We start from the raw sequence: 15065 nt of genomic DNA on the forward strand, positions 1-15065 counted from the left end.
TGTGTGTGTGTGTGTGTGTGTGCGTGCGTGCGTGCGTGCGTGTGTGTGTGTGTGTGTCTATTAAACATGAATTAGAGGAATGAGCAAATTTTATTTAATTTGGGCACCTGGCTATTGTTTTTAAGGCAGACTTGGAAAAAAATGTGAAGCCCTCCTTTAATATATACAATGAGTCATGGCTGTATATTTTCCTTTTTTTATCCATTATTTGTTGCTGACAACATGCACAGCAAGCCCCTCTTCTGTGTCAACCTCATAGATGTATAATAACCACAGCTGTAAAAAGACACACACACACAAAAAAAGAGGAAGAGGGTGAAAAAAAGCACCCAAAAATCGTCCAATGAGAGAGCGCCCTGTTGGCCCTACAGGCATCCCGTCATGCTCGTGGACGCAGCGCTACGTCAGCAGTGATACAGAAACATGGCGGTGTCCACAGCACAGCACCGGGCTGCTACCGCTCCTATGTTGATATTAACTTTATTCACAGCGTTAATATTTCAACAAGGTGTAGCAGACAATGCTGCAGGTGCCACGACGCCAGAGGAGCTTCCTCACCGCCGGTTTGAGTACAAATACAGCTTCAAAGGACCGCATCTGTCTCAGACTGACGGCAATATCCCCTTTTGGATCCACACTGGAAGTAAGTTTGTGTCCAGCTGTCAACATCGCAGCGATAACTGCTTATCTTCCGGCGAAATCTAACACGGACCACTGAGGGTGACAGCAGGACTGCTGAGGCTGTTGTTCGTGTTGGCTTATGTGTCTGTTTCCGCTCAGGATGTGCAGAAGTGACAGTGTTTAGCTTTCCTCATTCAAAACTGCACCAGTGAATCTGTACATTTTAGCACCGTTATGTCTAGACGACGTATGGGCTGCTTTAAAAGTTAGCTTAAAGCCCTGAGCTTTGTGTAGACACACACAACTGAAGTGTTGAACTTTCATCTTGCAAAAATGGGCCTTTGGAGTCTTGCATCACTCACCCAGGCTGTCCAGCTGTTGCATGAGATTACACTGTATTCTCCATTTAGTCAGCATTGATCTGGGGCTGCAGGCATAGATTATATTCATTAATCATTCATCTGCAGATTGTTTTCTCAAGTAATAATTCACTCACATTCAGAAATGTAAACAGTCAAAAGTAGCATCTTTATTAAAGGTAATGAGATGCCCCCCCTTTATTGAACAGAGGACAATATAGAGGTGATTGGATACAAGGGAGGAAAGATTTGGGATGACATAGATAAGAAATGTCCACAGCTTGACTCAAACTGGGAATGTTACAAATATACAGTCAGCGCTTTAATATCCTAGGCCGCCAGTTCACCCAAGGTGACTTCAGACTGTGTGTTTAGTCCCACAAACAGTCCTAAATACAATGATATTCACTTTATTCTCACAAAAGACAAATAAAATCAGCAAATCTCACAACTGAGTGGCTTGGTTATGTCAAATTTCTCTTGCTAGAATTGAACATGTCACTCTGTCCCTTTCACCCCAGATGCTATTCCCAGTGCAGACCAGGTGCGCATTACGCCATCGCTCAGGAGTCAGCGGGGCAACGTGTGGACAAAAGGCAGAGTCAACTTTGAACATTGGGAGGCCGAGGTGACCTTCAGAGTATCTGGAAGAGGAAGAATGGGAGCGGATGGTTTGGTAAGGAGAGGTCAAACTTTGGTGTGGGTTAATGAGGCAGTGAGAGAGCCCAGTTTCATTTTTAGGGAATGTGTTACAGCATACAATTTATTAATGTACTTCAAGTGTTTCCCATACATTCAGTTTATTTATGGTAGCACGCCAAGAATTGATTTTCTATTTTCGGTTCACCCCACTCTCTCTCTCTCTCTGAAAAACTCACAAACTGACGTGTACACACCTGCTGCACACAAACAGTCTCTTCTGAGCTTTTACCCTGCAGTTACGTCACACCATCTACGCTTGAGAAGGACGGTCTCTCTACCTCCACTTGAAAACTTAAACACTTAAAAATCAATCGTGCGTCTACATCACTTTGTTACGGAGCCCCTGGGGACATGGAGGTCAAGAAAAAAAATCTGTACTTATCTCGGGATCCCGACTTAGTTATCTCGGGATCCCGAGATAAGTAGAGATTTTTTTCCCCCTGCTCTCCGTGTCCCCTCAGGTGCTCCGTAGTGACGTCAATGTTCTTCCGGGTCAGTTTGGTATCATGGAAGACAAGAACAACAACAATGGAGCAGTTCATAGAGTTTTATTTCGAACTTGGCCTCAAATATAAAGATATTAGATCAGTGCTTGACAGAAGGCACGGGTTTCGTATCAGTGATGGTGTTATCCCGATGGCTGCTGAACTGATCCGGAAGTACATTGACCTCGAAAAGTTATCTCAGGATCCTGACATAGGTAAGTCGGGATTCCGAGATAACTTTTTGTTATCTCGGGATCCCGACTTAGTTAAAAATCAAGGTGGGAAAAAAAGAGGCTAGTTATCTCAGGATCCTGAGATAACTGGCCTCTTTTCTTTTTTTTTCCCACCTTGTTTTTTTTTTTTTTGCCTCATGTCCCCTCAGGGGCTTTTCTTATTTTTCTTTGGAAAATACATACATCTGTCATTACTTTATTGTTACTTTTTAATAATCACATAGCAAAGCAAAACCATATTTTTCAGTCTTCAAAATTCCACAAAATAATCAAATCAATTAATAATTAAATACTAAAATAAGTGAGAAACCACCCATAGAATCTGATTCTGTTAATAAACTTTAGTTTAATAGTCCAGAAAGTCGAAAACCATCTGCCCTGACCAGGAAAACAAAGCGAGAAAAATGTTCTCCCAGCTTCTCCCATTTCCAAATTTGCATCTCCATTCAGTAAATGCAAAAACAGTATGCTGTGATGAGTAATAGATAGTACACTCTGTACTGCATAGAACTAGTATGTAGCATGGATTTGGGACACAATAACAGTCTGTTTTGCCCACACAGCCCTGAGAAAAGCTCTAATCAGTCCAAAAAAAAAGTAAAAAAGAAAAATCTCCTGTGTGTGAGAAACTATGGTGTGATTTCAACACTTATTCATTATGTTAATTATTATATTTAGTCTAATAAAAAAAAGTTAAAAATCAAGTTTATATTCCACAAACTAAGGTTTTTAAAGAACACTTGGATTTGCGTTGTTACAGAAACTCAGCTATCATCATATCATTACACTTAATCCACAACCTTCCACCCAATAATTTGCAGCCTCATCACTAACAGAGACTCCACACCTCGCTATATCTTTTATCATGCTGATGTGAAGAAAAAAAAAAGAAAGACTTTCCAAGAACTGAGAGAGTTGTCTGTGACTACCTCTTCCTGCTGAAACCACTAAAGAAGATAAACTGTTTAACTCTGGTTATAGCTCAGATTTAGCATATAACACATAGACAGACGTGTATTTAAAGAAAGGTGCAGATCCTGTTTTATAAGGTGCGGTATACCCACAGGGCTGAATTACAAGCATTTACTCCACCTGACAGAAGAGAAGAAGCCATATCAGCATCGCATTGTTAACAGTTTTAAACCAGTTCAGTACAGCCGATCAAGTGAATTCATTAGATTAAACTTCACTGGGTCATCTTCCCTTGATTGCTTGTTGAAATGGCTCGTACTTCACTGTGAGCAAAGCTTTAAAATGTGGCTTTGATACAGTGAAGTTCATCAGTTTATTGGCTTGTAGCAGGGTCAGAAAAAATAATGAATTCAACTTAATAATTTGGTTTAATTTCAGATTCATTGCCTCAAGTAGCGACAACTGCATTTCCAATTATAGCCACACTACATGAATATATCAAGGATGCTAACTTTTTCTTTGTCTGACAGGCTGTCTGGTTCACCGAAAATCAGGGTCTTGATGGTCCGGTGTACGGTGCCTCGGACAAGTGGAATGGAGTTGGAATTTTCTTTGACTCTTTCGACAATGACGGAAAGGTTCGTGTCAAGTCCGCATTTCCAAGATGAGTCTTAATGGATGAATTTCCAGCAGAGTTACACAAACCTTCTTTCTTTCTTTCTTTCTTTCTTTCTTTCTTTCTTTCTTTCTTTCTTTTTTCTCTTTATTTATTTATTTTGTTCTTTCTTTCCCTTGTTTCTTTGTTCCTTTCTTTCTGTCATTCTGTCTTTCTTCCTTCCTTCCTCCTTTCTTTCTTTTTGTCTTTGTTTCTTCCTTCCTTCCTCCCTTCTTTCTTTCTTTCTTTTTTTCTTTCTTTCTCTCTTCCTTCCCTTCTTTGTTTCTTTCATTTATTCTTTCTTTCTTTTGGTCGTTCTTTCTTTATTTCTTTCTCTTTATTTCTTTTGATCTTTCTTTCTTTCTTACTTTCTTCCTCCCTCCTTTTTTTGTTTTTGTTTGTTTGTTTGTTTTTTTTCCCTTTTTGTCTGTCATTCTTTCTTCTTTCCGTCCTCCTTTCTTTCTCCTTTCTCTTCTTTGTCAGTCAGTTCAAAGATCCTCTCTTACACAGATAGCCCACATCGACACAAAGTCTGCTTCTCTTTAGTTATCTGCTAATGTAGTCATATAGGAAGTGTGTTAAAATAGCAGATTATTTTTGTCACATTTATCAGTATCAGGTAGTTGTACTCAGGTACTGTATGGGATTGGTATTTTTGAATGAGATTACCTGAAAGCAAAGCCAACTCTTTACATAATGACAAAAGGATTAATGTGTTTTCTTGTTTTCTTATCCAAATTTACAGAAAAATAACCCAGCCATACTTGTTGTGGGAAACAATGGCAACCTTGTTTATGACCACCAGAAGTAAGTAAACATTTCTTTTGCTTTGTTCCCGACGTCATCACCAACTCAAATTTTAACAACTTAAAGAAGATTAGGAAATATGATTATATTTGCTTGAAAGTAAATAATCCTCTATCTTTCCTAATCTTCCTCGGGCCAGTGAAAGCTTTAAATCACTTTTTCAGTGCCATTCCAGTTTGTCTTCACACTGTTTACGACACCACTAAACACGTATTTACAAAAACAGACATGGGTATTAATGTTATTCACTTATTTAATGAACTCAGATCATGTCATCCCTATATTTGGAGCAATAGTGCTGTATATAGATGAAAGTAATAGTTAAATTTTGTCCTGAATTGTTGTTTTGTGCAGTGACGGCACCACACAAGCCCTCGGCACATGTTTACGAGACTTCCGAAACAAGCCGTATCCTGTTAGAGCCAAAATAACATACTACAAGAAGACACTGACGGTAGGAGACAACAGAAATACACACTCACATGTTTAGCTGTATATATGAAGAGCCAAACTGCAATCATTCCTCGTTAAGTTTTCAGCAAATGACGCTGATCTTATAATATCACATATTAAATCTTTGTATGGTCAGCACAGTCAGCGATATTTTGTTAAACTCGAACGCGTTTCTCCCTTCTTCCTCAGATCATGATCAACAACGGTTTCACTCCAGACAGAGAGGACTATGAGTTCTGCACAAAGGTGGACAACATGATCATTCCCAGCGAGGGCTTCTTTGGTATTTCAGCCGCGACTGGCGGTTTAGCAGGTATTGTTCTACTCTATGTTAAACCCTTCAAGTTTTTAAATCCAGTATTTTCTCTGTATAGTCCTCTTCATTAGCATGACTACGGGTTACTCGAATAACTACGCTGATTTGTAGTTATTCCACTCAAACTGCTGACTCTAATTTCCAGTAAGGAGTGTTAATTTAAAGTCAGAAAATAAATACAAACAGGCAGTTTTCTATTTATTTCAGGGAAGAAGAATCTCAGTATTTTTAATCTCTAGTAATTACTGATTGCAATTTCCTAGAATTTCCTTTTCTTCTTTGATATGTGTGTATGAGAGTTATGGAAACTTCGTTATTATGAGTCTTAACATTAATCAGATATTATTGTTATTACCAAGATATTACCAGGTTATTTTTATCTCTATTTACCTCAGTATCATCTGTTGTCCTCAAGATTACTTCCTTACTGGCCTGTTGTTACTATGCTGCAATGTAAAGTGCGGTCATAATGGTAAATATGTTTATTTTTGTTGTCTGTTATTGTCTAACAAAGAAATCCTTTTCTCCCTCAGATGACCATGACGTTTTGTCCTTCTTGTTGTTCAGACTCACTGAGCCAGGCCAACAACCGGTAACCACATTTTCCTAGAACCTCTACAACTTTCCAAATCCTGTGTGTGCCTCTCACTTTTCTGTAGCCGCGTGTCTCTGCGTGCATGTTCATGCATGCGCACGATATAGCCTAAGCACGGCCTCTATTGAACTCAGAGAGGGTTTTTTTGTCTTTCCCATTGAAGCCCCCACCTGAATCTGAGATTCCTAAAGAAGAGAAGGACAAGTACCAGGAGGAATTTCAGAACTTCCAGCAAGAGCTCGACAAAAAGAAAGAGGAGTTTCAGAAAGAGCACCCAGACGTCCAAGGAGAGCCACGTTAGTGTTCTGAAACAAATTGATTATGGAAAATATATTGTGGGGAAAAAATCATAAAGTGTAATATTGTTGTTGTTTTTTAATTACTCCTCATAATATATTTAACATTATTTAAACAAACCAAATTAATTGTTAGAAAAATGCAAATTTTATAATCAGAACATTATGATTACATTTGTAAGGTACCTAGATTTTAATAATGGTTGATGATGATTTATTTTTTTTTTTTTTAAATTTGGTATGTTTAAATCTAGGATGTTTTTGTACTAACATGTGTCTCCTCTTCAGTGGAGGACTTGTATGAGACCGTTAATGATCGGGAGATCCGTCAGGTGTTTGAAGGACAGAATCGCATCCATCTGGAGATCAAACAGCTCAACCGGCAGCTCGCTATGATCCTGGACGAGCAGCGCAGATATGTGTCTGTTATCACAGATGAGGTTGCCAAGAGGGGGACAACTGCTGAGTCAGGACAGGTGGGCATGTTATTGCCAAGAAATTGGTTCATACAAGATGTTTAGAAATGCTCATTTTACTTTTCACACAAACAGGAACGTAGCCATCCAAATGATGATGAGTTGTTTTGCTTCTGCAAACGATATAATAATTAAGCCAACACTGGAAACTTGCTCAAACTTAGGCACAAACCAGTCACTTCATGCTGAAGTAAACTGTTTTTCATGACAGGTTATCAAAACTAATAAAACGTTTTATGACAGCTTTATCAAATGTCAACACAGGAGTGTTTAACCTTCAGACTGTTATGTTGTATTTGTCTTCTAGCTGGATACTGCAAGTCAGCAGTTGAACTCCGTCGTAAGCACCCAGCAGGAGGTTCTCAAAAATCTGAATGAGCTGAGGTAAGTTGTTATTGACATACAGTCATTCTTAAAAAATTAGCTTTTGTTTTTTTCAACAAGCGTAAAGGGAGACCCGTGACACTCCAGAAAAACAAGGGAAATCCTGATGCTTAAATCCCCCAAATCATATTTAATCTCAGGACGCAGTGGCTGCAACATCACAGGTGTCCGCCAGCCTGATAATCCAGCTGCAGTAAAATCTTCCTCCACACGTCAGTCAATAAATGCGGATGATCATCACACCGCCTTAAACTTAGCTGTAAATCAGTTTACTAGTTGTTTGCTAGTGTCTGCTTGTGGTATTGACACAATAAAATATAAAAACATTAATCATATTTCAGGAGTTGCATAATTCACCACTGATGCATGAGAGAAAGTTGAAAGGAAAGTGAATAGTCAGTACTTTGATTTTTTTTATTACTGCATGTTATGTATAGTATAATAATATCCAGCTGTAATCTTCTGTGTCTCAAACTAAAAGATAAAGGTTTCCATACATTCAGATGGCGTGAGCAATTTCTCAGATAATACAGATTAGGAGATTTTATGATGGTGTGCCTTGCATGGCAAAGACTCAAATGACTGTTTGATTTTGGTACTTACAGTAAGTAAGCCTGATTAGGTGTACAGAATGTAATTTTTTGATGTTTAGAGCTTGTCTTGTGTCATCCGCTGTCAATAACATATTTGTGCTTTTGTATTGCTTGCTTAAGGTGCTTTGTGGGCTTAGTCATTGTGAGCACGCAACAGATTTGGAAAAAAAAATGATGTCTTCAAAATCCTTCTTGTAGATTAGTGAGTGGATTTTAATCACCATTTTTCTCAATTTCTCAAATAATTAAGTCATGAACTATCCTACAAGTCTTCTTATGTCTAGTCTTTCTCACTTGTGTGTTTGGCTCATCTGTGATTCTCAAGAAGAAGAAAAAATGTCTTTGCCTCATAAACAAAAGAAATGTGCACGATTATTCAATAGTGACATGTTTCTTCTGTCACTGCAGTTTGATTGTGTCTTAATTTTAACACACCATCTGCATTAAGAATTAATCAGAATCACAAGATATTAAAGATTGTATTTTATGTAACATTAATCTCTTAGTCTCATGTATCATAAAAGAACCAAGCTGTTTATATGCCCTAAATCCAACAGGACATTCATCCTCAAATGATTTTGCATACATGATTTTCTTTATTGACCCATAACTCACATGAACCTACTTTAGACTCTCACTCATTAATGTCTCATATACCAACAGAATGCCACTTTAAGTGTATGATATTGTATAGATGGGAAAGTTTTAGGGAAGCACATTATGAGAGAGGCAGTTTTAAGATAAAGTGGTACACAGGAGTATGCTGATTGGCACAATAAATCAGTTCAGACCCTGGCAAAAGGCTGCAGCCACTTCCTCTAATGTGCTAATGTGAGCGACTGATCTGTATTACTTTGTAGATTAAGCGCTCAGTTTATCCTGACCCGTCTTTTAAACACCGAGTTTATGATAGGACTTCATCTCTTCTCAGACTCTCCAAATATCCAAGAAGGGCTTTGAGCTCATAAATGGGTCACTTGTAGTAGATGAAGATTAGATGTAGGGTTTAATAAATGCTCACTTACTTTCTCAAGGGAGATTTTTTTCTCTCTGTGAAACAAATTAGATTTTGTTTATATGTCATCCCTGACCATCCTTTCAGACCTCGGCCATGTGGCCAAGCAAGAAAAGGCCACATCTTAGCACCATGTTGTCCTTATGAGATTAGTAGTCCTTAAATACGTCTGTCATACACAGACCAAAACATGGTTTCCCTCCAATTGATTTCTTGTCACAACCCCCCCCCCCAGGGCCTTCCGACTTACGCTGTTGGAATTCATTTCATTTGTCGTCTTTTTTTTTTCTTTATAATCATCTTAGATGTGTTTAAGATGATAAGGGAAACTTATTGCTTCCTCCCTGTAAGTAATCAACTTTAAGAAATTGCATTTTTTTGAGAAATATGATCCGGTCTTAGATGTCTTCATTCTCTTCTGAGCATTTGCGCATGAAATTGAAAGTGAAGACTCAGAATCAGACAGAGGTTTCATTTACAGCTTTCACACTCAATAACTGGTGGGCCATGACAGTAACAGTTCATGACAATACAGTTATGTCTTCTTGAGGGGAAAGATGTATTGGACATTTTTGTATTCGGCATCAGTAACTCTTCTAGATGGATGCAGTGACTCAGGATGATCCAGTATGAATGGGTCAGTATCAGACTTTTGGCCCTGCTTCTGACTCCTTACACTGCTCAGTTTTAGTATGAAAAGGTAGACACTGTATTAATAAGTTCACTATACAGTACAGCAACATAATGGAATTTGAGGGGAACAAGTTGTTGCATAAAAGCCTCATTAAGTGACTTATTAATTTAGATAAATCCCATAAGATTACTCTTTAATTATGTTAAATCACCAGCACATGCACTGAAATTGGACAAACATACACAGTGTTAATATTAGATGTTATATTAATTAAAATATAACATCTAAATTTACATTTAAAAATACTTCAACAACTTCACATGTGTTGAAGTTGCAGATGATACTTTTGTGTGAGCAGTAAAATACATTCTAAAAGTAAGTAGATCTCATTGCAATGTAGAAACACGCATTATATACTGTTTATTAGTGCTAGACAGATATCGGCCAATATTTGCTTGATATTGATATTACCTTATTGCAAATGTATCTTTTGGCCAATAAGAAACAAGTAATTCTAGAACAGAAATGTCAGAATCTGTTTGAGGCAATGTGTGTCCAAATTTGTCCAATAGAAAGCACTGTCAAGTTTAATTTTCAACTGCAAAATGTCCAACTCCGTATATATCTTGTTTGCAGTTATTTAAGAGACTCTAATTTTACACGGCACTCCTATAACATTGTCGGTTGACAATTTAAAACATGCATCGAAATCAGTGCAGTGCAGCAGTACCAGAGATATTGTCTTTTTTATGCCATGCTTTGTTCTTTCCTGTCAAATCCTGATGCCTACACTACCCACAATGCAACTTGACCACTAGCAGTCTGTTATGCTAGTAGTAGCCAATGTAGCCTTTAGCCACTAGCCTCAAGCAGAGAGGAGGAATGGGCTATAGAGGTCTGATGACCTTTTTTCTTTCTAACTTAAACTCCAGATTTCATTTTAATTTTTTTAAACTTTAACGCCAACCAACACTGACTCAAGTAAAATGATTTGAGGCAATTAATCAGATTTTGCGCAGCTCCTTCTGGAGCCACAAAATGATTTGTACAACTTTTTCACATATGTTAGTACTTCCCACCACCCATTAAAGGTTTAATGTGGTAACTAGTGAGCTTCTGGAGCGCCTTGGTAGCCGAGTGGTTACAGCACATGCCACATAATGGCAGCATCCCAGGTTCGATTCCGGCAGGAGACCTATGCTGCAGGCCATCTCCCTCTCTCTCTCCCTGTTTCCTGTCAGCCTATCTGCCACCTACTAACACAATAAAGGTAAAAAGCCCAAAATAAAATGTTATGTTTTTTTTGTTTTTTTAAATCAGCCCTCAAACCTCCAGATTTAAGTGGATTTTCATACGTTCTATAATAGCAGCTGCTATTCTTCGATCTCAGAAAGCCAGAAGAGACCACACAATGTGATTCCCATATATCACATCACCCTCTGTCCTTGGCCCTGTGCTGCTCTGCTCCCAATTATTATTAATTTCCAAGAAAATTAAATGTAATCAAATGGATCTGTTGATGTTAGTGTGTGAAAATTTTGTCCTGTAAAGATGGACGGATAAAACCAAGGACTCATTCCCATTGAGGACAATAACGTTCTTTAATAACTGAACTGAATAATATTGGTGAGAAACTACTGAGAGAACTTCTACGCCAAGCCAATTTATTTCTCACCCATAAACACAACAGCCAGAAACAGCAGACCTTTCTGTACAGCTAAGTGATTGTCTTAAGTCTGAAACATCATAACTTCTTTGGAAAGACATTTAAATGAAAAAGAATCTCCCTTTTTTCAGTTTAGAAATACAAATACTCTTGACTCCCCTCTCTCGAAGAAACAGTATATATTTACAGCGTCCTACTGTATTCATTTCCAGTTTTCATATGCTTTTTTATTTTTCAATCAACATTTTTATTCTCTTTCATCATAACTAGACTATCTTGGATTGCATCTCCCAGATCCTGCAGCGTCCCTCTGCTGTCTGTCTCTTAACCCACTGTACTTGTAATCTGTTGTAAGAACATGTTTTTATAAGGGATTAATTTAGCAATCATGACCTCTTTTATCAGATGGTAATTTTCTGTTTTTCAAACTTTGAAAATATGGAGTCCCTAGTGAATAGGGATTAAGGGATTAATTTTGAAATATTTGTATCATTGTAAATAAATGATACCACACAGCAAATTTACTGCACATAATATTTCCCAACATGAGTTTGTTTAACACATGCATCAGATTGTGGAAAGTAAACATTTTGACCATATTGTTGAGATATTATTTGGTATTAAAGGACTTTTGCACTAAAGATTATTTTTCATTTCAGTCCCTCGGGAAGCCGGTTTCAGTATTAATGTTTATGGTACAGTACTTCAGCAGGGTCTTTTGCATGTAAACCGTCACTAAGTGTGTCTTTGTCTCTGTAGGAACTCCTTCTATGAGTCACTGAGACAGATCGGTTCAGTCCAACACCAGGGTAATACAGGTGGTATGGGAACATATGAGACCATCCAGCATTTCAATGACATCAAGGAACACCTGCACACGGTCAAAAGGGACGTGGAGCACCTGGTCCAGCGTAATGCTCAGGTATGGGTTGCACTTTGGCCCTGATTAGAGTTCAGATTTTGACTGAAGGTGAAGTCAGACTGAAATTTAACGGCTGCTTCTTCTGGCAGAGCAGGGAATGTGGTGTGGGAAGGGTTGTTAAATAAATTGTGGGCGTTAGCATGGCTAACATGGTAACAAACAAAGTTGTAAATTATGCAGTATTTTATTATATATTTTACTATCATTATCCTCTCACACTGTTCTTATTACTAACTACAGTCAACCAGCATCTCTGCTTCTTGTTATTATTTTGCCACACAAACAAGAATATAAATAAACAATACTTCCCGAATGAGATATTAACCCTCCCCTCTTTCAAAAACCCATTGGTCATTGGAGAGTCTTGCGAATGTGTGAGTCAAAGTTCAATCAGATTGAGGGGGGTAAATTTGCGATCGGAAGCAAATGTGTCTCACCCAGTTCCACGCAGACGTGAGTGAGAAGTACATTTTAGTCTGACTTCACCATCAGAATGGTTTATAAATTAGATCGGGTGTTTTTAAAAAAAAAATCTATATTTGTGAATAAAATGTTACCTCATCATACTGACATCTGTACTGTATGCTTTCACATGCAGAACCCCGCTGAGAAGGTGATGAAATGTCCTGAGGTGCCTCCCATGCCTTCCTGCTTATCCACTGTCCATTTTGCAGTTTTCATTGTCGTCCAGTCAGTCCTGTTCTTCTGCTACATCATGTACAAGTAAGACATCATTGTTTGTATTTGGCTTTGCATTACAGTTGGAGTTAGTATATCGATATTGTGATATGAGACTGGATATTGTCTTAGATATTGGACTGATGATATCTTGATATGGAATAAGTGTTGTCTTTTCCTGGTTTTAAAGGCTGCACTACAGTAAATGATGTAATTTTACCAGACTGTTCTAGTTGTTCTATTATTTGCCTTTACCCACTTAGTCATTATTAACGCCCGACGTTACTGGATTTTTTTATTAAAGTTGAATTAAGAAAAAGGATCAAATATACATTAAATACTGTCTATATAACTTTTTCTTTAAATTCCAGCATATACTGACCAACATATACGCAGATATATCTTTGGTAGGTCAGTATCAGCCTATATCGGTTGAACAATATAGCAGTTTGGCTCTAGTCATTATATCCACATTATTAATGATTATTGATCAAAACTCTCATTGTGTAAATATTTTGTGAAAGCACCAATAGTCAAACCTACAATATAGTCGCAATACCAATAGCAAGGCATTTATGAAATATTGTGATATTTGATTTTGTCCATATCGCCCAGTGCTACTTTGCTTTATGCTGGTGAATTCAAATAACTTTAACTTTGTGTGTCTCTTCTCCTTTTCTGTTGTATAGAAGCCAGCAAGAAGCAGCAGCAAAGAAGTTCTTTTGATGAAGTGCATTTATGAAATTAAAGTGTGTAAATGAGGGAATGTCCATTTTGGTAATTTTTTTTTTTGGTTTTGTTTGGTTATTTTCAGATGTAAGTTATTGTACATGAAAAAAATTAGGTTTTGTTGAAAAAGTTTGTTTAATTAATTGCAGATTTTTTAATTTGATCGGTAAAAATTGTGTATGAATGCTTGTGTGAGACACATCGTCCTGGATATCCAACATGATGTAACATGTTCCTTACAGTATTTTTGGTTGGTCAGATCCTTGGATTTTGTTTTCAAAAGCTGAAATCTGCCTCAGTCCAATTCCATCAACCTGACTATAAATAAAAAAAGACAACCTGTGTTTTGAAATGTGCAATTTTGTATAAAATACTGCTGAACTATTGGTAATGAAAACTCAAGAGCAGATGTCTACTTCCGTTTGTCTGTTTTGATTGAGAGAAACTTGAACTCCTCTGAACAATTTACATAAACAGAAAACACGAATGACTTTGTGGTTCTGCTTTTTTCTTTATCATGTCATATACGCTCCACACATCATGCATGCACCTTTTATATATGTGTCTCTTGTTCACTTCTCATGATTACAATTTATACCATGCAGCTACAGTGTATAGATTTGTAGTTGTACATTTTAATATTTTCAAATTCACGCAAAAGACAAATTGCACCACTGAAGAACAACCAAAGGAAATGTTAATACAGGACATCTTGGACAGGTAGATTGTGGATATAAAAGTCATAATGTAGAATTTCTGCATTTACTACACAGTGAAGTGTAAAGAAGAGAGATCGTAACAAGCTGCTGGATGCTGAATTTAACCTCAATATTTTGCAATTATATGAACATAAAATCTGAGTGTTTGCATAGATATTTAAGTATTTGTGTATTTTGTCAACTCTTTTATTATGAATAACTTGTATAAAACAGTGAAGGCTTGATAACTATATTACTATGACATAGCTGTCTGATTACTAACATGAATATGAACAACTAACTGATTAAATGTTAAGATATGTTAAAAACTGAACTGTTTATACTTATGTACGCTACCTTTTTTATCTACTCACAACTATACAGACTGTTCTACTGTGTTCTAAACCATTTATGAATTGATAATATACTGCTCATGAATTTTAAATATGGGTGTAATCATTAAGGTTTACCACTCTTAATGATTACAGCCACCTAATGATGTCCTAACCTTGGTGTGGTTTAGTCTGCAGTATTTGTCATATTAACACTCCTATTTGAACTATTGTGTATACCTCCAACAACTATTGTGTCTATACAGTAAAAAGACAATGAAAAAGAAAAGCAACAAATATGTGAGCTGCAGCAGCTGAGTTGTGGCAATATCAAAAAATACTCAATTACATTTGCACATCTTCCCTTTAGTGAATGACACAGATAAATAACTTGAACAGATAGCATGTATTACAGATTGTTTTACACATGAATATGTTGATGTAGCCTAAGTTAATGGAACTGTTGTTCTACAGAATATAACGAGAGATTCAATAATACACAAT

General features: G+C 37.2%; 1 protein-coding gene across 1 annotated transcript; it reads left to right on the forward strand.

Moving 5' to 3' along the window:
* Nucleotides 1-396: 396 nt before the first annotated feature.
* Nucleotides 397-14021, forward strand: lman1 (lectin, mannose-binding, 1). Its single transcript, XM_062434598.1, has 13 exons — nt 397-643; nt 1502-1656; nt 3843-3950; nt 4713-4774; nt 5129-5228; nt 5417-5540; nt 6077-6135; nt 6302-6434; nt 6723-6910; nt 7218-7294; nt 11962-12124; nt 12723-12847; nt 13492-14021. Exons 1-13 carry the CDS (start codon nt 424-426, stop codon nt 13526-13528), a joined length of 1551 nt encoding a protein of 516 aa, XP_062290582.1. The 5' UTR covers nt 397-423; the 3' UTR covers nt 13529-14021.
* The last annotated feature ends 1044 nt before the right edge of the window (nt 14022-15065 follow it).

This window comes from Scomber scombrus, chromosome 15 (genome assembly GCF_963691925.1).
Source record: "Scomber scombrus chromosome 15, fScoSco1.1, whole genome shotgun sequence".
Taxonomy (NCBI): domain Eukaryota; kingdom Metazoa; phylum Chordata; class Actinopteri; order Scombriformes; family Scombridae; genus Scomber; species Scomber scombrus.